This window comes from Amborella trichopoda, chromosome 1 (genome assembly GCF_054954075.1).
Source record: "Amborella trichopoda isolate Santa Cruz 75 chromosome 1, AtrichopodaSantaCruz75HAP2 v2.0, whole genome shotgun sequence".
In the NCBI taxonomy this organism is placed as follows: domain Eukaryota; kingdom Viridiplantae; phylum Streptophyta; class Magnoliopsida; order Amborellales; family Amborellaceae; genus Amborella; species Amborella trichopoda.
The window spans coordinates 57,433,304-57,460,829 of record NC_142336.1 but is presented as its reverse complement, the minus strand read 5'-3'; the positions used below and the strand labels follow the sequence as shown (position 1 = coordinate 57,460,829).

General features: G+C 35.7%; 2 protein-coding genes across 6 annotated transcripts; one reads left to right on the top strand and one right to left on the bottom strand.

Annotated features, from left to right (window-relative positions):
- Nucleotides 1–365: 365 nt before the first annotated feature.
- On the top strand, nucleotides 366–21,237 carry ISA1 (isoamylase 1). Of its 5 annotated transcripts, none has more exons than XM_088848291.1 (20): nucleotides 366–426; nucleotides 1,040–1,527; nucleotides 3,370–3,552; nucleotides 3,856–3,948; nucleotides 5,000–5,152; nucleotides 7,488–7,579; nucleotides 8,661–8,802; nucleotides 8,902–9,009; nucleotides 9,767–9,902; nucleotides 10,513–10,598; nucleotides 11,935–12,006; nucleotides 12,101–12,227; nucleotides 12,580–12,666; nucleotides 18,006–18,098; nucleotides 18,289–18,447; nucleotides 18,669–18,752; nucleotides 19,118–19,198; nucleotides 19,344–19,426; nucleotides 19,550–19,667; nucleotides 20,735–21,237. In XM_088848291.1, the coding sequence occupies exons 7-20, from the start codon at nucleotides 8,756–8,758 to the stop codon at nucleotides 20,996–20,998; spliced, it is 1,545 nt and encodes a 514-aa protein (XP_088704417.1). In that variant the 5' UTR covers nucleotides 366–426; nucleotides 1,040–1,527; nucleotides 3,370–3,552; nucleotides 3,856–3,948; nucleotides 5,000–5,152; nucleotides 7,488–7,579; nucleotides 8,661–8,755; the 3' UTR covers nucleotides 20,999–21,237. The 5 variants fall into 5 exon arrangements, with proteins under 5 accessions (XP_088704417.1, XP_088704413.1, XP_020527019.1 ...); XM_088848287.1 differs by having other exon boundaries at nucleotides 998–1,527; XM_020671360.2 differs by lacking the exon at nucleotides 9,767–9,902.
- A 5,211-nt stretch (nucleotides 21,238–26,448) lies between these two features.
- Nucleotides 26,449–27,093, bottom strand: LOC148783947 (ribosomal protein-like protein). Its single transcript, XM_088848278.1, has one exon. It carries the CDS (start codon nucleotides 27,072–27,074, stop codon nucleotides 26,616–26,618), a length of 459 nt encoding a protein of 152 aa, XP_088704404.1. The 5' UTR covers nucleotides 27,075–27,093; the 3' UTR covers nucleotides 26,449–26,615.
- Nucleotides 27,094–27,526: the final 433 nt, after the last annotated feature.

The following is a 27,526-nucleotide window of genomic DNA, read 5'->3' as shown; positions in this document are numbered from 1 at the left end:
AAAATAATATATCTTGTAAAAAGTCACATGAATGGTGTGTTTTCAAGATTTTCAAATGTTTATTAATACGCTCGTTCAGTATCTTTTTTTAAATTTTTTAATTAAAAATAAAAAGAGATTTTCAAGCCACCATGAGATTTTTGAATTAAAGATAAAAAAGAGATTTTCAAACCACCATGAGATTTTCAAACCACCTTGAAAATTGTTTTAAAAAACAGATTTGAAGGCAGCACACTCGCAAAACCGAGGGAAACCATCACAGAAAAGGGCATGCATCGACATTTTGATGCACTTTTAAAGGCAATTTCGGTACTTCTGAACTTTTCGGGATTCGCTTTAAAAGCGACAGCGTTAAGTAATGGAGCGGGAACTTTCAGTGAGAAGATAGAGTGGGAGAGAACCAAACCAGAAGAGTCGCGCTCCGATGTAATCTTTATTGTCTTTATTTTTTGCTTTTGATTGTGCATTTTTCGCCATTATTCTTTGATTTCTAGTGTTTCGGAGCTTCGATTTATGCAGGTTTTGCGTCTTTTTAACTGTGCAGTTGTTTATGCTTTTTGCTTCATCCTTCCTGCTTTTATCGTATTCTCAATGCAATGATTATTCAGGTTGTTGGGGTTTCAAGCTTCGATTTTATAATTTTATAGTTTTTATGCAATTAATACTCATTTAGAACCGTAATTATTAGAATCCGGGGTTTTTAGTTGATCTTTCTACCATTTTCATTCAATTTGGCTCTCTTTTAATCCTACTTGTTCAGTATTGAGTGTCTTGGAGTTCATTTTCCATCCATTTTGTTGCACATCGTGTATCATACTCCTTCAGATCTCAATTATTCAATCTTGTGTTTTTTTAAGACTTTTGGTGATTATTTTGTGCTTCATCAATATTATACAGTAATTTGGCCTTGATATTCAGTGAAAATGCTCATGAGTCTCATTCCTTCTATAAATATTTGATGCATACTCAATGTTTCCATCATCCTGTTGATCCTCAGGTTCCCTTACACTGAATCCTTGTGATATCTGTGCTTCTGTAGCTGGAATCACAACCTCAATACTGGGCTTGTGGTCTCAATAGCCCGTAGTTTTCAGCCAATTTTTCATCAATTGCGCACAAAAGGGGTCATAAACTCCATGAGGTTTGGCCATGGTTTCATCAAGGAGCCTTTCATGCTTGGGTTCCTCTCTTTCCTGTGATATTTGTCCGAAGAAATGGAGGAGTTATTCTACAGTCACATATTTTAGGCCATGTGGATGGAGATTTGAGCAAAAGCAGGTTTCATTTCCCAGAAAAAGACATAATCTGGCTATAATGAATGAGAATGGGGCTGGGGACGATTCTGAGAGAGTTAAAGGGGAACCGTCCACAGTTGTGATTGAGAGGCCTCCAAGATTCAATATATTAAAAGGGAAACCTTGGCCCTTTGGTGCTACTTATAGGGATGGTGGTGTGAATTTTGCCTTGTGTTCGAATGGAGCTTCCTCTGTGACTCTTTGTCTGATGAGCCTTTCTGACTTACAAGAGGTATGTCCTTGATAAATCTGTGATTGTTTTGTTCCTAAGTGAACTTTTAGTGTTCCATAATTGCTGACTGTATTAATCAAGGAGATTATTGGTTGGTAGCGTAACGTTTATAAAATCGTTGTGCTTGATTATAAGGGAAACAGAGACTATGGACTGTCTGTTTCTGTTAATTTCGTTTGTGATCTGGTACTGTTAATTTGGGTTGTCATATTTGAAACCTGCTTAGCTTTCTTTTTTATATCCATTAAATTTGTGTGATAGGATATTTATGATGTGATAAGCCATTTGGGAGTTGCATAGTTGGTGACTTGCTATTTGTGCTCCCTGGACTTGTTCCCCCCCCCCCCCCCCCCCCTCCTCCCCCTCTCTCTCTCTCTCTCTCTCTCTCTCTCTCTCTCTCTCTCTCTCTATATATATATATATATATATATATATATATATATATAAAAGTTTGTCTAGAGTTAACAACCACTCAAAATACAAAGGTTAAAGTTAGAAGGGGTTGTGATGGGTGTATTTATAAAAAAGTTCATTACTTTTTGTTTAAAAAATTATTTTAATAGTAATTAAACCATTGAGCAAAGGCAAATTTGAAATTTTTATAAAAATACATTGGCATTTTGGAAGTTAGTATCCTGGAATTTTATTTGTAGAGTGCCCTTGTCTTTTAGTAAAAATTTCAATTTTACCTGCTATGGAGATGACAAAAGTACCTCTTGTCTTGTAGTAATATTTATAAAATTGCTCCTACTTAATGATGAAGATATCACAAAAAATAAATTTTTTTAAAAAATAGACTATAAAATTAGTAAATCCACCCTTCACAACTCTCTCTATCTTTAACCTTTGTAATTTGAAGGGTTATGAAGTTTAGATTATCCATATATATATATATATAGATAGAAATGGATTTGGCTGTGATTGGTGTTGAGAATCAGCTGATATACGATGCATTGCTGCTCATTTTTTATTTTCCTTGGAAAGGATGCAATGCGCCAAACTTCTTTAAATTGGATCAAAACCTTGATCAATTCTTAAGACAGCATGGAAGCAATTGGTCTGAGTTTAAGTGCAATATGTTTGTATAGAGTGTCTTGGCATGGATATTTCACAATCATTTAAATACTTTTTCCTACTAGCATTTCCTTGGACCTGACCAAATCTACATCTCTTTACTTCAGTTGTAAAGGTCTGTATCTTTTAGTAAAGTGTGTAAGAACTTCAAGAAAGTATGTATTTTGCAATGTTTTCATTTGAATATTAAGTATGTATGTGTGCTTAATGTGAAATGGTTTTTATTCATTTTCATCACAAGCTTATATGTTGACATTCAATATTTCATCTTCAATTGCACAACTCATCTTGAAATTTGTAGGGTTAATGACTGCTAAATATGAAAATCTTATCGTACTTTCTTAGCTGCATGTCAAGTATTTGAGAAATATAGCAGAGTATAAAGATGATCTTGGTTGGAGTAATGTGAGTTGCCGAAAGTGGTTGAAGAAGTTTATCATTTTGCTACTGTTCTCTGATTATATGTTCTTATAAATTTTTATGTTTGTTCTCCTTTTCATTTCATGATACCATTTTGATTTCTTTATTCTCTTTTCACCTGGGGTTACCTATTGATGATATTGACCGATAATCATTAATTTGTCTTACTTTCTAAGATACTTGCCTTAATTGTAAGTGCTGGTAAAAGAAAAAAATTGTGGATTTTTAACTGGATTTTGCCTCTTTGATGTGGTATGCACTTTCTTTTGGTAATTTATTTATGGACTACTAGATTGTTGTTCTTATCTTGCACGTTGTTATGCTAATAATTGCCTTTATTTGTTGCAGAATAAAACGAGTGAACAGATCTACCTTGATCCACTGATAAACAAGACTGGGGATGTTTGGCATATATTTCTTATGGGAAATTTCGAGGATATGCTCTATGGTTATAGAGTTGATGGGGAGTTTTTCCCGGAGAAGGGGCATTTCTTCGACTCATTGAAAATTTTATTGGATCCCTATGCTAAGGTTTGTTCCTTAGGAAATGTGAATCTTCTGTGGTTGTCCATTGAGCAAGTAACGCGATCCTTTTTTTTTTTCTGGGGTAGGTAACCTGGGATTTGAACTATGCACATTAATTGCAGCAGCCCTTATCACCTAACTTTCACAACAAAAATGTTAAAACATTTGCTCAATAAAGTTACATAATAAAATTTTTCTGAGTGTTCTACTATTTGAGTCTGTTTCCAATTATGTTGTAAAAATAACCTTGTCCTGTTGATGCTTCAGCAATGATGAATCCACCTTCTAAATTTTCCCTTTTTGTATCAGGCAGTTGTAAGCAGAGGAGAGTATGGTGTCCCCGGGCCTGGAGGAGATTGTTGGCCCCAAATGGCTGGGATGGTTCCTTCACCAAAGAATGATGTAAGCATTTGACTTTTATATATCATTTAAAGGTTTTTAGTTTACTTCCACTTAAAATGTACCCTAACACATTTTTGTTTTATTTTACTTGCACCGTTGCACTCATATGATTTATCTTTGCATGATGTAACCATGGCCATATCTGTCTACAAAATGCCAACTGATGAACATGTCTGTACTTGAGACTCAAAAATGACCTTATCAAATGCCGATTTTGCATCTTTGTGGGAGACAATTTTTGAGTTTTATGTGACATAGCCGCCCTTTAGAACATAACTGAAAACAATTTTGAAAAAAATTATATTACCCCAATAACTCAGTAACAGATAAGCTCTTCTTAGCCGCCCTTTAGAACTTAACTGAAAACAATTTTGAAAAAATTTAAATTACCCCAATAACTCAGTAACAGATAAGCTCTTCTTAATTTATTATAAAAGTTCATCTAGTCCAAGTAAAATCGGCAAGGTGATTGCGTTGACTGCTTGCGGTGCATGGGCTGGGTGAGTGCAAGGGATCAGGCTCAAGGAACTGAGGGGTGAGCTTCACAGCTGTGGTATGCTAAATTTTAGAAACAAAATGGAAAATGTTTGACTGTGTATCATCTGCTGTCACTAATTTATAATTGACCTGTGAACCTGTTAATGGGAATTTGTCATTCTTGTGTGTGTGTGTATGTGTGTAGGGGGGGGGGGAGGGGGGGGGTATTTATGTGTGTGAGTTGCCTTATAAGATTGCTGATCTGTGTATTTCTGTGTCACGACATGTGAAAATTCTGACTGATATGAAAAACAAATGCATGATGAGTGCACAATCTTGACCTATTCTAGTAGTTAGCATGCCTGTGATGGTTGTGGACATTCATCCATGGGTGTGGTTACTTTATGAATTTTCCATGTAGAGACATCTGCTTGATTATAGTATTTTAGCGCCAACATTCATTGCATTATGTGATGGTACCTATGCGTAGTTTGCTGTTCATTTTATGTCATGTCTTGTTAAAAGCTATCAGGTGGAGCTTTATCTCGGTTATGTTCTTTTATGATGACTCTAGTTTGACTGGGAAGGAGATTTACCTCTGCGGCTTCCTCAAAAAGATCTCATAATCTATGAAATGCATGTCCGTGGTTTCACAAAACATGATTCCAGCGAGGCGAATTTCCCAGGAACCTACCGTGGTATGGTGGAGAAACTTGACCACCTAGAGGTACGAGTTTCCCAATAGCATTTTTCAACAATTTATGTACACTACTTTATTACATACTTTTGATTGCATTCTTTTATTTGTGGCATATATGTCCTCCATTAGAAAGAAACAGCATGGTTATGAACTTAGGTGCCAACTTGTTGGTTTCTTATGAAAGGATATGAAATTCATGAGTTCATGTTTATTCATGTGCAAAAGAGGCTCATTCTTATCTGAGAACAGCAGATGCTTCAAGTTCATAAAAAATATGAGGATGCTTTGATGATGTGACACTTGTATATTATGTCATATTATTTATATTGCAGGGTTCGAGTTTAAGGCTTAAAAGAGTTTACCTCTTACTCTGGAATAACTGCTTGCGAAATATATCATTGCTGTATTCTCTTTTCATACACAACACCCAGTGATATATGCCATACTACCGGAATCTTGGAAGTGTTCAGTTTTTTTGCTTGTGTAGAAAGCTGGGTTGGAGGCTCGCTACCACACTCTTCAACACATGCATTTTGAATGTCTATTAATTTTCTTGAACTAGGTTTCATAGTGAGAATTGATCAGGATTTGCAGGGTAACCCATCTCTATTGATGTTCTGGTGATCTAGTAAGAGATGCAGTAGTGTTGCATGTGTTGATGTTAAAAGATCTATGTACATATGTGTTCATCTATAAATTTGTAAATTAAGTATTTGTATGTACCTATAAACATATTTGACTTCTTATATTCATGAGTATTTTAGTATTATGAACTACTTGTATATGTGCACTGTGTGATCATGCAGATTCATGTCAGTGACATTCCTTTTTGAATGTTTCACTACGATTCATTGGTCTGCCACCAAGTCTCCACATTTGCTCAGTTGTTATGTGCTGGTTTTGCTGTGTCCTGGTTTGTGTCATATGGTAATGGTGTAAACTGGATAGGAAAAGAAAGATGTTAGTTCTTGAATGTCATATTTAAGTGCTCAATCTAGGAAAACTAGTGATAAGTGTAGTGCATATATAGCATGATAAACAATAATTGATGGATAAAAAAGTCCAAATATGTGCTAGTTGCTTGTGTAGAAAGCTGGGTTGGAGGGTCGCTACCACACTCTTCAACACATGCGTTTTAAATGTCACACTACAATGCATTGGTCTGCCACCAAGTCTCTATGTTTGTGTCGTGTTGAAAGATGATAGTTCCTGAATGTCTTATTTAAGTGCTCAATCTAGGAAACCTAGAGATAAGTGTGGTGCATATATAGCATGATAAATGATAATTGGTGTATAAAAAAGTCCAAATATGTGCTAGTTGGATTTATATATTTGATTTAGAGAAAGGAAACTTAAACTATTAATTTTCTTGAACTAGGTATCATAGTGAGTGTTGATCAGGATTTGCAAGGTAACCTATCTCTATTGATGTTCTGGTGATCGAGTAAGAGATGCAGTAGTGTTGCATGTGTAGATGTTAAAAGATCTATCTTCATATGTGTTCATCTATAAATTTGTAAATTAATTATTTGCATGTACCTATAAACATATTTGACTTCTTATACTCATGTGTATTTCAGTCAAGTAGTGGTTTTTTATTCCACAGAGGCGCTTTAGATCTTCCGTTTCTATAGCTAATTTATTAATGCTTTTATGACATTTCGCTCTGAAAAATGCAAGGGAAACCAAATGCAATCTCGCTTTGGCCATGAGGCTTCGTGGTCCCAAAGTTCTTATCTACAATCATCTTGATGCTAACTGAACCTAGTGGAGTTATCATATCATGTCACATGACATGTTTATTTTGGAATGCATGGAATGGCATGTTTATTTTAAATGCTCATTATTCCTGTTGATCGAATTATATTCTATAGTAAACAGGTTTTTTTTTGTGTGCTACATATTGATCCATGTGTCCCCTAATTCTTATTTGATTTCTGTCTATGAACATTGGCATTGGCTTCTTGAAATATTTTGCACAGGTATTGATTCCATAGATTCTGATGAATGCATGCTTACGCTTTTTGCTGCGTTCTATCTGTCATAAGGCTAACACATTGGTTCAGAATTGAATTTTCCCTGAGTTGTGGAAGCAAGTAGGTAGCACTGATAGATATTTGATTTGTTTGGTCTGGACATGCATTATATGACCTACAGTTCAATGTAAAAGGCATTATGTTTGTCTAATGATGGAAATTTCCAATCTCATTCCTCAAGTAGTGGTTTTTTATTTTTGGTGAATAATAAGGTGGCAAAGAAATGTTTTAATAATTTAGAGGAGTTTCAGGATAACGACCAATTGCCATAATTATTTTGCCTTTTTCATTTGCCAGGCTAAATCTTTGTGTATTCTTCTAAACAGGAACTCGGAATCAACGCAATAGAGCTTATGCCTTGTCATGAATTCAATGAGCTGGAGTACTACAGCTATAATCCTGTCTTGGATGATCATAAGTATGTGGACAAATCTTTACAAGTGGAATTTGATTTCTCGTGCTACAGATTTGAATAATCATAGGCCACCAATGGAATATGCTTTAGGGATCGCCACATGGATCAGCAGCAATAATGCTTCCATTTTTCTTTTATTTGACTGTTTGACATTTGATCTGGTCCAATTATGCAAATTTTGTTAGCTTTGAAATTTCTGCAGAATGAACTGAGTTTTCCAATCAGCTGACAAGTGCATTGGAGTGGGTTGGATGAAAGAAAGAACTGCCTGTTGCAACTACTGGCACAAATTTAAATTTAAGAATTTAGAGGTGAAATATTGAAAATTACCCCTGCTAAACACATAAATATGTATATATTAAAAACAATAGGAAAAGTTCAAACAAGGAGATATCTAACCGCTTCATAGTTCAAATTGAGGTGCTGATGTTTGCATCCAAAACTTTGAAGATGGAAGGTTGTCTATCACGTGCAAGTGATTTGGTGGGGCTATTGGTCTGCGGATCTGTAGCGCAAATATTTTGGATAACAAATTTACGTGCATTTCCAATTCATGATGTGTTTCATATGTGCATAAGAGCAGATTGGCAGCCATATGAATGATACTGGATGATTAACTGAACCACTAGAGCATCTAGTCGTCTATATTTAAATGCAGTATGCTGTATGTCAGCTTGTAAATATAGAGTTACAACCACCGTTATTTATCAGAAGAAAATTTTATAGTTACAATTTCATGTATGTTCTAATGCTTGGTATCTACTGTGTATGATTTCTGCTATAGTGCTTTCCTGGAACCTTTCAGCCTGATTATTCAAGAATGAGGTATTTGGATTGCGTTTTTGCTACTGATTACTTGACTGTTAGGTTCTACAGAAAATTAAAAAGAACCGTTTTCCTTGTTCTGCTAAATTAATTACTAATATATAAACTGTATTTACTAATGTCACTGAGGGATATAATAGCACATACTATGATGATGGGATGGCAGGCTGAAACTTGTTGGTCAAACGCTATGCATGACATTTTTTTTTTTTACCAGCTTTCTGGGATATGACTGATTTTTCTTTGTTTCCTTTGCTAGGGTGAATTTCTGGGGTTACTCAACAGTTAATTTTTTCTCTCCAATGATGCGATATTCATCATCTGGTATGCAAAACTGTGGCCGTGATGCAATAAATGAATTCAAGCTTCTTGTTAGAGAAGCTCATAAACGAGGCATTGAGGTGATCAAGAGGTTTTTGATTACTTTTTTATGGGTTGTTATTCTTGATATATTCATCTGGTTTCATAGTAGTTTTCATGTCTCTGTTTTGTTCATACAGGTCATTATGGATGTTGTTTTCAACCACACAGCTGAAGGAAATGAGAAAGGTCCTACTTTTTCGTTCAGAGGCCTTGATAGCTGTGTCTACTACATGCTGGCGCCAAAGGTGAGCTTGAGCTTGGTCAGCGAGCTTGTGGGTGTTGCAATGATCTTGAACTTTCCGAGTGTGTTTCCATCATGCAAACAGAAAACACTCTTTTCCATTTTGTCTTGATCTCCTTTTCTTGTTAATGTGTAGTTTGGTTGTAAGCTTAAAAACTTTGCTACTAAGCTAAAAATCCAAATTCGAAAAATTCAAATCAGACTTGAAATTTTTTTTTTGGATGTGAAGTTTAGCTTCTCTCAAATGACCCTCTAACCCAACAGGCATTATTCTTTCTCTCTCTCTTACCTGTCCACCCAGCACGTTGGATGCTGTTTCCCTCTTCGTTCTAATTGGCACTAAGTTCATGGGGTTTAAGAGGAGAAACATGGGTTTATGAAGAGGAAGAAGATGGGAAGGTAGAGGAGAGAGATGATGAAGCTAGAGAGGGTGGAAATGAGAGAGAGATGGGTGGATCATGATATGGATTGAGAGGATTTCACAGACAATGAAGATGAGAAACCAAAAACCGAACCCCTACCTCTCATCGTTAAACACAACCGTTTCCATAAAACCATCCATGAATTACCTCTCTCTCTCTCTCTCTCTCTTCATGCAACCACCATCTGCAAAGGCTGCCCTTCTTCCCCCCCAAAAATGGGAATCTCAGAGATGCATGAGAAATTGAGAAGCCACAAATACCTCAAGCTAGGAGCTCTAGCAAAGCTAACAGATCACGAGCTCCTTTTCCATCTAAACTAGATCTCTTCTGCCAATCTAGATTACAGCTCGGCTCCACCATCAATGTTGTCATATCAGGGTTCAAGGTTGAAGGCTATGGAATAGATTCCCTGTTTGCTGTATCAGTTAGGGTTTGGGCCTTGATTTCTCAGAGGAAGAAGCTGCTTGGTTCAAAGGTGGTTTTGCCCTTCCTACACATTTACACCCTGTTTCTTCACTTGAGCTAAGATCTCCTGATTGATAATTGATGTTTTTTTAAAGAATCTCATTGTTCCACAATAAACTGTTACTGATAATTGGTCCTCTGTTCACTGTTATTTTGATGACTTCCATGGATGAGAAGAGTGGGGGTTGAATAGGTGAGAGAGAGAGAGAGGGAGGGAGGGAGAGGGAGAGGGAGAGAAAGAAGAGTGGGGGGTGGGGGACTGTTACTTTATCAACTTCCATGGATGAGAAAATTGGGTGTTTGAACGGGAGATGTCATTTTTGTAGAGAGTTTGGTTTATCTCTGCCCAATAAAAACTGGAGATGCTATAGAGAAGACGCCTATAGATATCCAAAAAACCTTTCAGTACTAGAAAACCGGCTCCAAATCTTTCTCATTCTATATCTAGAAAACTTAAAAGTCTTTTGAACGATGATTTTCTTATTTGACATCCAAACTAGCCTTAAATATTCAATCCAGAAAAATCAGCTTGAGGCTATAATTGTCTGTTTAATTTGATGGGATTTTCAACCAGGCCTTTCTTCCATTTTAGACTAAAACTGCACATTGATGCTGTGCAGGGTGAATTTTATAACTATTCTGGCTGTGGCAACACCGTCAATTGCAACCATCCTGTTGTCCGCCAATTTATAGTGGATTGTTTGAGGTTCATTCTCTCTCTTAATCTGCTTTCTCAGCTCCTGTTGCTATTATGTGGAAATGAACATGGACTTTTGGTGCAAACAAACAAGTTGTAGTTGTTTCCTTTTCAGCAGCAAGAAGCATAGATTGTTTTTTTTGTAGTTAATTGGTACCTTCAGCCTTTGATAGATCCTGGGAGAAAAAATACACCTATTTTAACCAAAGCCACAAGCTTCCTTTGAAGGCAGTGGAGGATTATATCCAATCATGAGCTTGGTATACAAATAAATCTGGCCAAAGGGATGGCATCTCATGTTTTGTATCTAATTTGGAGAAATATAGTGATGTGGAATTGCATGCTTCATAGGTCAGTTAATGAAATTGATCGTAATGTGTTGTGATGAAGTGTAACGAACAATCACAATCCGAGTTCTGCTAGCTATTAGGAGCCAAGCACTAACTTGGGGGGCGTGTCGAGGTTCACGATGAAGTGCGCCTGTTGCATATGAGCAACCTCGCTTCTCAATCCGCATAGCTCTACTGGGAGAGGCCTCTCCAAAAGAGTTATGGGAATGGCTTCTTTGAGGTCCATAGCTGGCAGTGACTCATAACACGCTATTTACACTGGAGGGGGGCAGCCAGGATCTCTGCAACTTTCATGTCTGATCCTGGGCCGAAGCACAGCTGGATATGTTTCCAGTAATCTGGATTGGTTCAGTTTCAATATCTGCTTGTAGTTGGATGTATTTGTTGATGTGAATCATGATTGTTCCTGAATGAATTGGAAACTTGATTTGTTTGAATTATTTGACTACTTCTGATGCTGATGATATCGATCTCTCCACCATTGAAGATAGTAATTGGGGAAACTATCTTTTAGTACTCGAAACATAAAAGATTCTGCAATAAAAGAACAATTTGAGCGCATCTGTATGCTAACTTGCCTGCATTATGAGGGATTTTAGCTTTTTAAGCCTTTGAAATTTCTATGCAGAAGTTCCATATATTGTAGCCTGATGATGCGGTCTTACTGATAGTTGACATTTTGTGCAATGTGAAGTACCCGGTGAACATAATCATCATTGTAATCAGAAGTGCACTTATGGACTGCTATACTAATTTATTTTCCCACATCAATTACATGCAATTCATGGTATATATTTGTTATGGGTTGTGGCTTCGTCAATCTGTTGTCCTTTCATGAGACCATTTTCAGTCAGTAGCATTTTAGTATCAAACATTAAGGGATCACCCATCTGATTTCAACTGTTTATTTTTCTTGCTCCAATAGTAGTCTTGCTTCAATACTTAAAAAAAATATATTAGTCTTATACAATGTCTATGTGTTTTGCATTCAACAGATACTGGGTAACTGAAATGCATGTTGACGGGTTCCGGTTTGATCTTGCATCTATCATGACCAGATCATGCAGGTTATTACTGCAATCTTTTTCCCCTAGTTTATGTGCTTTTGTCTTTTCTCATTCTAAAAGGTTTTTTTTTTTCCTTTCCCGTTCTGTTTTGAAGTTTATGGGATGCAGCCAATGCCTTTGGGAGCCCAATAGAAGGCCACTCTATAACAACTGGCACTCCATTGAGCAATCCTCCTTTGATTGATTTGATCAGTAATGATCCTGTTCTCAATGGAATCAAGGTATACACTGATCGAGTTTTAATATGTTAATTGTAATCATTTCTCACTCAACTTTCTACTACTGAAGAATTTTATGGACTTCTATCATGCAAGGAAATGGCAAATATATGATGACTTTCTTTTGATTATTCAAAGAATTTTTTATATTCCCATGTCATGATCCTTATCTGGCCAGTTATGAAGGTCTACAAGAGGCATGTTATGTAACCAAGCCTTCTTTTAGTCTTTTTATTTTCTGATAAGGCAGTGTTCCTTCTGTCAATCGTTCTTCGGTAGCTGCAAGCTGCCACCTTAATTATTTGACCTCCAAACAATTGACCTTCCTTTTGTTTTCTTTCTATCCATTCAACAGCTTATTGCGGAAGCATGGGATGCAGGGGGTCTTTACCAAGTTGGAGGTTTTCCTCATCATGGTGTGTGGTCAGAGTGGAACGGCCAGGTAAGTTTCCTATTCTTTTGCCAATATGACTAATATATCTGGCCATTCTGTTTGGTAGTGGCATTTTGCTTGGACATTTTTTTGTGGAGGGGTCACTAGACATGTATAGGTGTTTATATGAAATTGAAGGTTGGGAGGTAATGCAGACCTAGTAGCTTGGAGCTAGGGTTAGCAAAGAAGATGATATGGAAGATCCAAAATTAGAGAAAGATTAAAAAACTGAGATAAAAGGAGCACTTGTTGCTTTAGGGTTTTGATTGAAGTCCATAAAGATCATTCATAATGTTTGAGTACATCCCTTATATAATAAGAAAACCCTAAACAAGACTTAATCCTGGTCATTCATCTAATCTAATTATGACTATTTGTTATAAAAGCTTTTAAGTGAATAAAAAGACATAAAAGATACAAGAAATTACTATGTATTTCTCTAAGTAAATAAAATGACTCATGAAATAAATAAAAGACATAAAAGGACATAGTCAATGACTATTTTGCCTTCTACAGATCTTCTTGTAAACTTTAAACTTGTCTCTTTATCTAGATACTCGTTATTCTGGGATGCATCAATTCCCCCTTCATCAAAAGAACTCGCCCTTGAATTTGGTTGTCGTCTGAGGTATCGTCGTGATATGGAATGAGATGCTTTTTTTTAAAAAAAAACTTGAGATGCTTTACGTTAAAAACATTAGAAGTGCAAAATTGGCTTGGAAGCTTTAATAGGCATTGTCATTGATTTTTTGAATGGTTCTACCTTGACACGAGTTGAGATCAAGGCGTGCCATTTTACTGCATTCCCCATAGACAACAGATTAACCACGTTTTGGGCCCATTGAGAATTGCCACATTTGTGGTACATAAGTGCAGTGCACTTGGTCCTAAACACATCAGAGAATACGCTACCATGAATTTTGAAGCATCTCAAGATTAATGATGCTTTACCCGTGGGACTTCCTTCAATTCGCACATAGCGATTAGATATAACTATTTGCCTCTGAAACAAAATAATGGTTGAAGTTGAACACTAACATCAGGAATATTTTGAACTCACTAGAAAAAAGTTCATAGGAAAATATCACAAAACCCTCAGGGCACACCTCACATGATACTCCATATTCAGGTAAAGCTCTAAGAAGAAGAACATTCGTCATCATTACCTCCAACAACACCATTCTCCTTTTTATTTTCTCTAGGGACTAAGGAACCAATTACCTTCAATATTTTAGGAACTACTCCTTAACATCCACTTGTTTTTTATCAAGAATAGAAGCGTCCACAAAATCCTCACCAATGGTGGGATCTTCTTTTTGATCCTCTTTACGGATTGGAACACCATTAAAGCTATGATCACCCACTTCTTTTTCGATACTCAATTCTTTATCCAAGTACTTTTTAAAGACTGGCAGTAAGTCTTGGTCCAAAACATGCTGATCTTGAGAACCATGTGGTAAGAACAAAGTTTCTCCATGGTTGCCCTCGGATAGAGTTCCATAACACCTGATCATGATTTCGTGCCTAGGTCAATGACACTGTGCACTGAACTCTTGAAAAGATCACACCATGAATCTGACCCGTTTGACACCAACTTGGTCATTGACTCAACCTCGATCTCTTCCTCCTGAGATTGGGCTTCTATTTGTGCCAAACACAGAGCTAGGATTTCAACTAATCTCCTCAGATTTGCAATCCTTTCTCACGAACTAGCATCCAAGGGCTTATTTGTCGTTTTTCCTCCTTTTCCTTTGTGTCGAGGCATGGTTCTAGATCCAGGGCACAAAATAGTAACTTGCTAAAGTAACGTGCTACAGTACCGTCCTTACTGATCGTCGGGGCTATGATACCAACTTGGCGCAAACCTAGTAGCTTGAGCTAGAGTTTTAGCAAAGAAGAAGATAAGAAAGATCCAAAAAAATTAGAGAAAGATTAAAAAATCAGAGGTAAAAGAAAGAGCACTTGCTACTCTAGGGTTTTGAATAAAAGTCCATAACAAGATCATTTATAATGTTTGAGTACATCCCTTGTATAAGAAAACCTTAAACAACACTTGATCCTGGCCATCCATTTAATCTAATCATGGCCATTTATTTATAGAAGATTTTAAGTGAATAAGAAGACATAAAAGACTATAAATTACTACTTATGCCCCTTAGTAAATAAAATGACTCAAGAAATAAATAAAAAAAATAAAATAACAGATTCAATGACTATTTTGCCCTTCAGCGGTTCCTCTTGTAAACTTTAAGCTTGTCTCTCTGAACTAGATACTCGAGAGCAGTATTTTGGGATGCATCAGGAAGTCATGTAGATATTATGTTAGGTGTAGAAGGTGTGTGCTAAAAATGAACTTCTTTTGATATTAGTTCTATCAGCCAGTTTCATCACAAATCTTGCTGTTTACGCTTAAAATTTTAATTTATACCAATAAAAGTATGTTGTGGTTGCTAGTCCTTGGCATAGTCTTTTCTTCTTCTTCTTTTAATTTATTTTATATTATTCCGTTCAGAATATAATTAGTTATCATGGGGCAAGTGAATGATGACTGTGCCCCTTACTGTTGCTGTATACTTATTCTCTTTCGTCATTATTGTCCAATTTCTATTAGCTGATGCCCGCCACATCTTCGCTTTCCTCTACCAAACATTCATCGTTTTGTCGATAGTTTTCCAAGATCGTCATCGATTTATGACAATGTACTGTTGATGCAGATAAAAAGCTAACACAGTTCTCTTTATTTCTATCCTGATATCTGTATCTGATGGTGAGGGTCCCTTCCCCCTACTTCTGAAACCTGTGCCTTCTAGCTTCAGTTTCACATCATTCGGGCAACTAGAGTTGCTGCACCTGTGTTCAAGTCTAGGAGTGAATCATGGAAAGAATTATTGGCTTGCATCATGCAGGCAAGGAGCCATGTTGGATGTGACTAAGTTTGTATTTTTTCAGTACAGCTGTGGTGCATCCCACTCATGCTAGTGGAGACAATGAAGAGAGACTGATAGCTGCAATAGAACTGGGCTTTCCCTTTCATATCCTTGTCTGACAAGTGAAACAAGCGACGAGTTAGTATCGATCTTTTAAATGGTGTATCTCGTGATTTGCTTCGCAGTATGAATCCAACCAAACCAAAATAATGCTTTGCTTCACAATAGAGTACCTACTGGAAAGTGAAGCTCTTAGTGCATTGCTCATTGGTGTGGCTTGTAGCTTCATGCCACTTGTATGGAATCCAGTTTAAAGAACTGCTTCCTCACGCTTTGCTTGGAGTCCAAGCTTGAAAAAAAGCTTATATACTCACCTATGTGATCATGCCTTTCGAGGGCAAATCTGTACGGGTTGGGTCCTATCCTCCAATCGTTTTATATTATCCTTGTTAGCTCATTCCACCTCTTCACTAGCAGAGTGGGTCTAGTGGCGTACAGACAGAGGCTTGATTGCTTGCAGAAATCTCCAACCCTGGGATATATGTAGGTTGCTCACAGGACACAATACATACACTTTTGAGGGTGGGCTCTTCATCCCGCAATACAATGAAGGCTTTGTACATACATGGGGACTCTTAAGATTCTCCCACTTGGACAACAACTTCCAAGCAATCACAAGAGACCCAAAGAAAAGTTCTCTACGAGCTTCTTAATATTCTTCCTCTAATGAAGCCATCGTTGTCAGTGAGTCACAAGCACACTCTGGAGCTCGTTTCGCTACCCCGACAAACCCACCACCCCATGGAATGCTTCTGCTAGCCAAGATCAGAAGTCTGATCCCCATCCTTGTGGCCACTCGTTGAGTTTTTCACTGATTCCTCCTTGGTACCAAAGCCCAAGCCTTCTTGTGTCTCATACTCTCTTCAGGTTGACAACCGAAGAAGCCTTTGATTCTCTAGAAGCAATGTCACTAGACTTGTAGCATGGTCTGGCAAGTCATATCACAGTCAAGGCATCTAGTGACTTTCTAAAATAGAGGCCATTTCAATGTAGAATACACTAATGATGGATATAATTTTGTCAATAAACTATTGATGGATAGAATTCAGAATACTACCTCCATCAACATTCGCACTGAACCTCACTTTGGTAATGTAAGAGAAATATATTCTTATTCACAACATGGAATTGATAATTGACCCATGTGGCCCAAAATATGCTGCTTGAGGACATTAACACATCCATTTACAAGGAGATGACTCATATGTCATCCGATACTTATCCTATGGGGCTGCGGCTGACCCATGACATTCCATCTATTTTCAACTGCTAAGCTCTCTTTTTGTTTAAAAAATTACTCTTTGTTATGAAATTGGGTTTCATTTATCTGAAAAGATTTTATGCTAGTGCAGGAACAAAATGTAATTTGCTTCCTTTGGTGAACCCTATTAAGGAGTATTTTCAGGAGTCCAAATTTTGCGGATGTGCCCTCTCAACCTAACGACCAACCTAATAGAAAAAAAGGATGCATTTCAGAAGTACAAAACCACGAAGTAGGATTCAATGCAGACCATCCAAATTTTGGACATTCAGATCTGGCGCATAAGAATTCAAATCCTTTTCTTCTTTTTAAATTTCATAGAGTGATTTTAAAATGGATCCCGAAATGTCAGATAAAGAAAATCCTACTAAGTAGGTCTTTTGCCTGAGGTAGCAGATGTACAATTTGCTCCTATGGTAGCACCAAATAGGTGCCCTTGATTTCTTTATATCTTTCTTTCCTTGCTGCTTTATTCTGAACCCTATGCTATAATGCTTGCTTTCAAAGATTTATCTTCCTTAATTTTTGTCCTTAGTTTTTGCTTTCACATTTTAATTTTCAATTTAGTTTACTACACCAATGCAATAATTATCTTTCTTCATTAAGAGTCTTACTATGCTGGGATGCATAACATTTTATTATGTCTGGGTTTTTCATAATGGGGAAATTATGCATCTAAGTGGAATTTTTAAGCTTTAGCACAAGACATTTCGTGAAATTTTTTACCTGAAGATCATTCCTTTTAACCCTCCGAAAAGCGATACATCTGACACAATCAGTATTACGTATTATAGGTTAAAATTTCTTTGGCATTGAAAATATTGCCTTTTTTTAAAGTATTGACTTTTTAAAAAATATATATGAAAAGGTCACACATTATACCATGTTTTTACATTCTGAAGAAATTTTGTATGTGTAAAGCTAGTGTAATCTAAGCTCTAACAGAAGAGTGAAATAGTTTCTTTGTTCGATTGATTTCTTAAATATCATATGCCGTGAATCTCCATGGTATGCATTCAGATTGTTAACTGACATTAGATAATATTTGTTCTGCTCGAGTTTGATTGCGTTTTGAAATTTGGTCTGCAAATTGCTTTCAGTACCGTGACATAGTCCGCCAGTTTATCAAGGGCACAGATGGACTCTCTGGGGTTTTTGCTGAATGTCTTTGTGGAAGCCCTCAGTTATACCAGGTGAATTATGCAATGCTGAATGTGTTTTTATCATTTTTATCATATGTTCTATGGTGTGAATATATTGTATGTGTTCTTTTCATTTCTGCTTGACACAGTGGACCGCTAATGAGGATTACTAATCTATGTTTCTTGGTATCAATTTTGAAGACCTATATTTTTTTTCTCACTAGAAGAATGTCTGAATCAGGGAGGAGGAAGAAAACCATGGAACAGTATCAACTTTATATGTGCACATGATGGCTTGACATTGTCAGATCTGGTGTCATACAATGAGAAACATAACTCAGCCAACGGTGAAGGGAATAACGATGGTGAGGATCATAATAACAGCTGGAATTGTGGACAGGTAAAGCCCATGTAATTCTCACTTAGCAGTCATCTTGTTATTCTATCATATGACAAAAATTGTTATGTGCATTATTGGTTCGTTATTCCTCTGTTATGTTGGGGAACTCTTATTTGCTATAACATTTTCTGGTTAGGACAGTTCTATCCTTTTTTAAATGACTTGCAGGCTTGGGTTATAGTTCTTATTCTTTGCTAAGGAAACTCTTGGGTAACTGATAGGAAGGAGAATTTGCAAGTTTACCTGTACAGCGCTTGAGGAAGAGACAAATGCGAAACTTTTTCCTTTGTCTCATGGTGTCACAAGTAAGCCTTTCTTCTACTATCAATTAGGACTCTTTTCTATCTTTTCTGCATGTACACATTTATCAACACACCCACGCAAATATGGTTGAGTCGAATCATTCAAGTTTCAGTAGTAAATTTTAACCCCATCTCTAGACAAAATTCAAAGCCTAAAGTAGTTTTAAATCTCCATCATGATTATTAAAGTTGAACCTGAACTCATCACTCCTAAAGGTAACCCAGAAGCCTCAATGTCAGTACAAGAACATGAACATTAATTGTAATAAATCAAACCTCTAGACGTTGCATTGCACAAATGAAAAGTTCCTTTTTTTGGGGGGTTGCTGCTAATTCTGCTGTATGATTATTCTCTTTTCTGGAACTAGGGCACACCCATGATATTCATGGGGGACGAATATGGACATACCAAGGGAGGGAACAACAATACTTACTGCCATGATAGCTATGTAATGCACTGCTTCTTGCTCTTGGTGCCATTCAAACTCTATGCATTGTTTGTGCATGTGTAATTTTTTGACAAGGCTGTACGTTAAGAATTTTACATACAATGATCAGAAAAAAGGAAGGACTTTATTTTATACCTTGATGCAGATAAACTATTTCCGATGGGACAAGAAAGAAGACGCATCATCTGATTTCTTCAGATTCTGCCGCCTCATGACAAAATTTCGCCGGTACATAACTAATATAATTCTTCCATAAGCTAATTTTCTGTTTGACCATTTCCCATTTGTCACTCAAAAAATAATTGCCTCATGAAAGCGTGTTAAATTTATCTTGCTTCTCTTTCCATGCAGTGAGTGTGAATCTCTTGGTTTGGATGATTTTCCAACTGGAGAGAGGCTGCAATGGCATGGCCACTCACCTGGGGTGCCTGACTGGTCTGAGTCCAGCCGCTTTGTTGCGTTCTCACTGGTAAGGAACACTTTTAAGTTTCAAGAATTCCCTTAATTATTATTTTCTGTTCTATTGGCAGCTATCAATACACAACTGGTGTATGTCATATGGTAAACCTAAAGGGGATCCACCGGTCTGTTTGTGATGATGGGCAGTGGAGATAATGTAATGGGACTCACCACGACACTCCCTGCGGTGCAGTTGATCTCCACTGTTTGTCACAGGGAATGGACGGTGGATCCTCCTTTGATATTCCCCTTACTGAATGACGATAAGCCATTGGTGCCTGGTATGCGATCCCTACTTTTAATCGGCATTTGAAAAGTTGTCTCAACCTTTTCCAACTCATCCATGTCAACTTGACTTGGAGGTTTCCTAAGCTTATTATGTAAATTATGAAAATTTGGATTTGGCTCAGTTTTCCAGTTTTTGAATTAAAATTCCAAATCTTCTACTGAAACATATTATGAATCTTCTGCTACTATGTACTTCCATGCATATAATTGGTTTGAAGTTCGAATCCTGCTGCTTTCATCAGAGTTTTTTTTCCAAAAACTGATAGTCTCGGACCAGTTGACTCGGTTTTGGCTCTGACAGGAAACAATGCTTTTAATGAAGTCTTAATTTGGATGCCATTTAATGGTTCACTAAGGGCGTGTGTAATTTCAGAGAGTTTTTGGACCCTCCCTAAAAAATGATGGAAGAGTTATCTTCCAAAGTTTGTGGGGCAGTGTCATTGTATTTTATTTCAGAAATAATATTGCAATAAAAACACTGCAAATCACTGTAAACACAATGTGATCATTCCTGAAAAAAATTAAATAAATAAAAATAAACAAATTTACATAATTACACTTATCACATGGACAAATACACTGCTCAGTATTCAAATACCTTAGAGCTTGATACTTGACATTGAAATTATTTTTCATGTTAAGTGGCCATGGATCTCCATTGATAACTCTCTATCTCTTTAGTGTACTGTTGAAATTTCCATTTTTCTTTTTCTTTCCCCCCCTTTTTTTAATCCCAGAGAAGAAAAACTCATTTCTTTCTAATATTTATTACAATTGGAATTGGGCCAGATGGGTTCCATCGAGGGAGAGATTTATGTGGCCTTCAATACCAGCCATTTACCAGTGACCATCGAGCTTCCTGAGCGACCTGGTTATCGATGGGAGCCCCTTGTCGACACCAGCAAGCCTTCTCCATATGACTTTCTCTCTGCAGATCTGCCAGATAGAACCACAGCCATACAGCAATATGACCATTTCTTGAACTCCAACATATATCCCTTGCTTTCCTACTCGTCAATCATTCTCACACTTGCCCCAGATGACAATTCATGAGCATCCTTTAGTTTCTCTTTCTATCATCTTTTCTTTTCTTTCATCTCTCTCACCTCTCTTGTATGCTCATAATCCTTCAATCTTGTAAGCTCTCTCTTTCTCATATTCTGACAAATCTTCAATCTTTTACTCTGCATAATGTGCTGATAATTCTTCTGCCTTCTATCCATGTAAAGTGAAATAAAACCATGTATAGACTACAAATCATATAGAAACAAGCATTACGAATATTTTCTTTTTATTCATACTGAAAGTAGAGGTAAATTGTTAGGCATGTTTTTCCATTCAAGAAAACAAAGGCAAAGTGGACAGGCACAAATGTCTTTTCTACTTAGAAAGGTCGACTTTATTTGCTATGTACGGAATCTATTGTATCTTTGGTTGGCAGTAGGTGGATCTCATTTGCTTGGGGACAAAAAGAAGAGGCAAAAACATACTCAAGTATAGGTTTTTGATGAAAAATTTACGACCATATGTTTTTTTGATGTTGACTTTATGCCCTTATAAATTTAGTACTACATTGATACCTCATGAGGATGGATGTATACGAGTTTTGTTGGTGTCTAGTCTAAAAAATCAATATATTTAAACATATTTATGAATTTATTTTTTATAGATACATGTTATATATTTAAATTGTAAGATCGGTGCCAAAACGACCTAATTATTTGAACTTTTTAAATTCTTTAATAATTACTAGTTTTCCAACATGCCAATACCGAACACTAATGGCTACGTTTCATGGTAACTTGTGTAAAAGGAAAAGTTTATACAAGCTTGCAACCCTGTAGAAGTAATGTTGTAGTAGTTTTTTACTGTCAATCTTATTTGGACGGTATAGATCTCCCAATATCTCAATATTATTTTAAAAGACATGCATAATCTATACCACTGAACTAGGTTTCTACGTTATATAAACTGCACCTGAAAATTGTGTAGCTAGCTATAGATTCCTATTTTACATTTTATAAGTGAGAGATCCAAGACCATATAATGGAGTTTAAATTGGTAAAACATGAAATATTTCCTATATAAATTGTATCGGTTTAAACAGTACTATTTGGAAAGAAAGATATGACAAATTTTATAACAGATCTAGTGGTGCCAATTTATCTATCACTATTTAAAGGTGTGCTCTATTTTGATTGTTTAGAACATTTTTTTCTAAAAAAAAAATAAAGAGGAGAATATTTACTTTTTAGTGCAAAAATGTCAGAATCACTTTTATCCATCACATTCACTCTTATCCATCACATTTTATAACGGGTTCAAAAAAGTTGATATATTGACAAACATGCCAATATGTAATGGTCAGTGTAAAGTGTAATGGCCATTTTATTAGGGAATTCTCATAAGGTTCATACGTTAAAATCACTACCATATTCGACATATTCGCACTTTTATTCATGACTTCAATTTAGCCCAAGGTTCTTTGATTTCTCTTTGCAACATTGTTCGCAACCTTCCCTCTGTTTAAAACACGTTTTTTAGTTTTTAAATCTCTGATTTTTTGAAATCTGAGTTTATCAAAAGATATAAAAAAATCGTTTTTTTTAAAAGAACTAATACAAATCTATATTTTAATCTTTCAAAAAAAGCTTTTTTTAAAAAAAACTTATATTAATTTAATAGTATTGAATTTGGAAAAAATTTATATAAGGTTGAAACCTTATAATGTAAAACTACATATGCACCTCAAAAATCCTTTGAAAAAGATAGTTTTAATGTTGAAAAAACCTTTGATTGATCATCTTGACATCGAGATGTATGACTATAAAAAATAAAAAGATTTTAAGTCTCAGAAATAGTGCATTTTACAACATATTATCTACACCGTCCATTTTCAAGATTTCCATATGTTTATAGATCTACTTGATTTTAACTATTTTTGAAATTTAAAATTTTATAATTAGATATAAAAATAGATTTTGAGATAATCCTAAGAACATTTTACATCAAAATTATATACCATGATAAAATTTAAAAGTGCACCATACCTCTGCGGCTACGGATGCATCTGTATGCCAATTGGACACATTGAATTTTGGTTAAAAGACTAACACATTAACATTGGAAGTAAACTAAGAATCTTGATTTAATAAAAAAATTTAGAAAAACTTTAATCATCAAGTTCCTTTAAAAAAGTGTACAAAAAATTATAAGCAATATATTCTCCAAAAAATAATATAACAACCAATCGCATATCTTAAAATAAAAAGTAAAATTAGAAGAGGAGTAACCCAATAAAAAAAAAAAAAATTCATTTATTTAAACCCAAATCATCCTTACGAAGAGTAAGGAAGATTCAATGATAGTAAATATTTAGGAATTTAATGTGAAATTCGAATTTAGAGAAGTTTGATTAATTTTATTTTTATTTATTTGAAAAACTTACTAAAAACACTGCAAATTGTACTTTCTAAACACTTTACCCTCATCCCAATTTTTTCTCACTTCTTTTTGTTACAAACCATCTTTTCTAACTAATACCCCCAACTGAAAAAGGTATATTTTGTTTGACAAAAATACCCCTTGCCGTACCTTGAACGTACGAACAAATCCTTCAGACGAACCCCAATAAATCTTTCACCGGATAGAGTTTCTAAACTACCGGAGTGCTTATGAGACAACAACATGCCGGATTGAATATCTAAAACACCGGACTGAACCCACTCCAGTAGTAATGTTACCGAAGTCATATTACAAATCACTGAGTTGCACATTAAACAAATTGCCAGACCGCTCAGAGACATGACCGGACTGACCCACCAGGAACGTATTTGCCAAATTGAAGCTCCAAAACTCCGGACTATTTGACGGAGCCATATTCAACTATGTCGGACCACTTCAGTGTATTTGCCAAAGTGCCTGTGTTTTCAGGAAGCATATCGTTGGGGTGATTCGGTGAATCACCGGACAGCAAAATTTTCAAGGATGAAACTGCCGGTTCGATGTTCTTCGCATGCCGGAGCGCTCTTCACAAGTGCCGGAGTTGTTATTTTACAGAGAACTACCAGCCGGAGTGAGTTCACTAAATGCCGGAGTGCATTTTACAAGTGTTAGAGTGTCTATTTTAGAGTCTACTATTCGCCGGAGCGATTTCATCAATTGCCGGAGTGAATTCTAAAGATGCTGGAACACGTTTTACAAGTGCCGCACTGCCTACTTAACAGTGAACTATTCTCCGGAGTGCATTCTATACGTACCAGAGTGTAAAATTGGTAGGTTAAAAAGGGCCTACTTAACAGTGAACTATTCTCCGGAGTGCATTCTATACGTACCAGAGTGTAAAATTGGTAGGTTAAAAAGGGAACGACAAACTTGTCTTTTTTTTATTTTTTTGAGATTGGGGGTATTAGTCATAAAAGTTAAATTTTGAGAAATTTTAGTGAGCAAAAATTAAGGTGAGGATCAAGTGTTTAAACAGTACAATTTGCGGTGTTTTTAGCAATTTTTCTTATTTATTTTTCATTGGTGTATACAATATACTATTTTGGATGGACTGCTATTTTAACATATTTGGATCTTCATGTTATGTTATCGTCAACTGCAATCCTATACTGAAGGTTGTTTTAACTTTTTTTCTTTGAAAAATAATCTGATATCTTGGTTTGCTTTTCTTGTTATTTACTAAGGTAGTTATAATCATGTTTATGCTGTGACAATAATGTAAGCAATAAGTATTATTGTTAGATTGACAGTTTAGACAATAATTTGTCAGGTATTACCCTAATGATACTAGGTAAGAGCATAAAATTATTATTCGAAAGCTTTAATGTGTCTATACAAGAACTGCAAATCATAATCCTATATCATGTAATTTTTACATATCCGATTTTTTTTTTCTCTATTTTTTTGAGCCAAATCCAAAACATTCGCAATTCTATAACTTACCTTATTATTTGCTATCCCTATTTTTAACCCAATTTTTTCCTTGAACTTATTGAGACAAAACCTATTTATTACTTATGTTTTGGTTCGTATTATTATTCCCCAAAGACGGCAGGCAGGAATCGAACTTAAACTGGACTGGCCCAGCCTAGTCCAACCTGATATGGAAAGAGATTCTTATCTAGAGATACTAAGAGTTCTCTATCTCTTCACTACATGGACAGAAATCAAACTTTATATCTTTCAAATTTTTTTTTAATAAATCTACTTTTCATAGTGATTTTCTAAATTCTTATGATCAATGCTTAATTTTTTTTAATCATCTTATTAAATGCGGGCTAGGCAATAAATATATATTCTAAATATAATTTGATTTTTAAAGAATATATGATCTTTAACATGGAGATGAAAAAAAAAATTGAAGACTAAAAATAATAATTAAATTAAAAAACATTTGGACCATTAATTACAATTGGTTTTAGATGGATCACCTATTGACATCCATCTTTAAGATGGGATGCTTTATACCGACCTCATATTGTAGAATTGCGTCCAGCCCCATGAAACAATTTTCCTTTTTTAAATAACTTCATAATGTTTGCTGTTTCTTTAAATAGAAATCACCTTTAGTGTTCATATTTACCATTGAAGTTTTTAGAATAAAAAACCATTTGTGTATTTTCTTTCTATTTTCTCGATCTTTTTAAGAATTGTCATTATTATGTTTGTGGAAAACCATAACTTCCAAAGAGTGTGGTTTGTATGGAGCGGAGGCTCTAAACAATCAAAGTAGAGCGCATCTTCAAAATAGACATTCATCTCGGATCATCAAATTTAAAGCTTGAAAAATATTGTAGATTAAACATATCTATGAAAACTTGAAAATTTTGAAAATTGACGATCCAAAAATACGTTTGGACTATTTTCAAAACTTGAAATCTATTTTTTATCTCATGTCCATACATGTTGATGTCGAGATGATCAATTCGTTCGAAGTTATTTGAACTTCATAACAACCTCTTTCAGTGAAATTTTTGAGGTAAGCTCTAATTTGATTGTTTAGAGCCTCGGCTCTATTTAAACTTTTTCCATCAATTATTAATTTCATGTTTTGTAAAGAATATATTTGTTTATGTATCCATAAAAGAGCACATTGGATTCTTTACTTTTCATTATATTTAGACACTTTTCATTATTTTATGGGTTCTTCATGTGCATAAATTAGGAAGTAAAAAATTATAGGAAATATCATCTTTAGAGAGAGATTTAGTTCGACGCAAAAAAAATCAGACCAGATTTAGGCATAATTTGGCTTAATTTCGTTTCAAGTTTCAGGAATTTTGGATATTAGAATCAGAATTACAAGGTTCCTCTTAATTTCGACAAAAATTCCCAGTATTTTGAATTCATAATTTGGCCCACTTTTCCTGTGGAGTTTCAGGAAAATTGGATATTAGAAACAATATTGCAAACTTCCTCTTAAATTTCTACAAAAATTCCCATGATTTTGCGTGCATATTGAGAAGAAATCTAAACCAGAGAGAGGTAAAACCAAAAAATTCAAGAAACTGGAGCAACTGCTAAAAAATAAAAAGGTAAAACTAGTTCTTCCATCTAAACTAAAACATTAATCTCCACAACATTCCCTACAAAAAGGAAAACCCTAAAATCTCATTCCATCCAATCTAACCCCACAAAATCCCCAACAAAAAAAAGGAACAAAAACTCAAGGCCCAGTGGAGCTCCTAACCTTGGACCACATCTGCGAAAAACCCTCCACGACATGCGGAAGTGCCCCTGAAACGCCATGAAAGATCGCCGCCGCCCCGACCCCAATGGCTACGGCTTGTGGATAACCAGGCTTCGAATCCACCTTCATGTCCAAAACAGCTACACGAGTGTTGAGAATGTCGAGCTTTCTCGACATATCGGCCATGAATTTATCCTTCTTTCTCGAACGAGAGGACGCAAGCCTTGCAACGAGCTTCTGAAGGTCTTCAATGACCTTTAATGGAGCTTCTTGGGGTTCGAATCCTTGGGATTCATAGAGGCTTACTAGCTCTGATGCAGAGAGCGGTTTCCTTTTCTGGGTGGCGGTTTCTTTAGTGGGGGAAGAAGGAAGAGGAGGGATTGAAGGGATGGGGGTTTTGGGGGCCTTGTTTCTGGTCGAGGTTGGTTCTGCCATTTTTGGACAATAATGGAGAGAGAGAGAGAGAGAGAGAGAGAGAGAGAGAGAGAGGCCTAAACCATGGAGGGTGAGGGGTTTACCGCAAAATGAGAGAGAGGAACAAAAACCCTTCGTCCCCAGCACGCCTTTCAGATACGAGACGGCGCGGGTCGAGAATATGTTTACAGACTGCTATTTTTAAATAAATCGGATACAAAATAGTGAAAATACGGATTGGCAAAAATACTTCATAAAGATATCGCTAATATATCTGATTAGGCTAAAAAAAAAAAAGGTGAAAGATATCGCTAATATATCGGATTAGGCTAAAAATAGGTGAAGTAAAAAAAATAAATTTATAATATTAAAAATTTTAAAATTTTAAAAAATAAAAATTATGTCAAAGTCATCAATTACTTATTCATATATATAAACTTTACTAAACTAATATAATTAAGTCAATTAATTTA

Excerpts from the sequence above, each read along its gene's own strand:
- ISA1 (XM_020671360.2), top strand. The coding sequence starts at position 1,150 with ATGGTTTCATCAAGGAGCCTTTCATGCTTGGGTTCCTCTCTTTCCTGT. Across the intron at positions 7,580-8,660 it reads CCTGTCTTGGATGATCATAA|GGTGAATTTCTGGGGTTACT; the intron begins GTATGTGGACAA and ends TTCCTTTGCTAG. Across the intron at positions 19,427-19,549 it reads CTCATGACAAAATTTCGCCG|TGAGTGTGAATCTCTTGGTT; the intron begins GTACATAACTAA and ends CTTTCCATGCAG.
- LOC148783947 (XM_088848278.1), bottom strand. The coding sequence starts at position 27,074 with ATGGCAGAACCAACCTCGACCAGAAACAAGGCCCCCAAAACCCCCATC.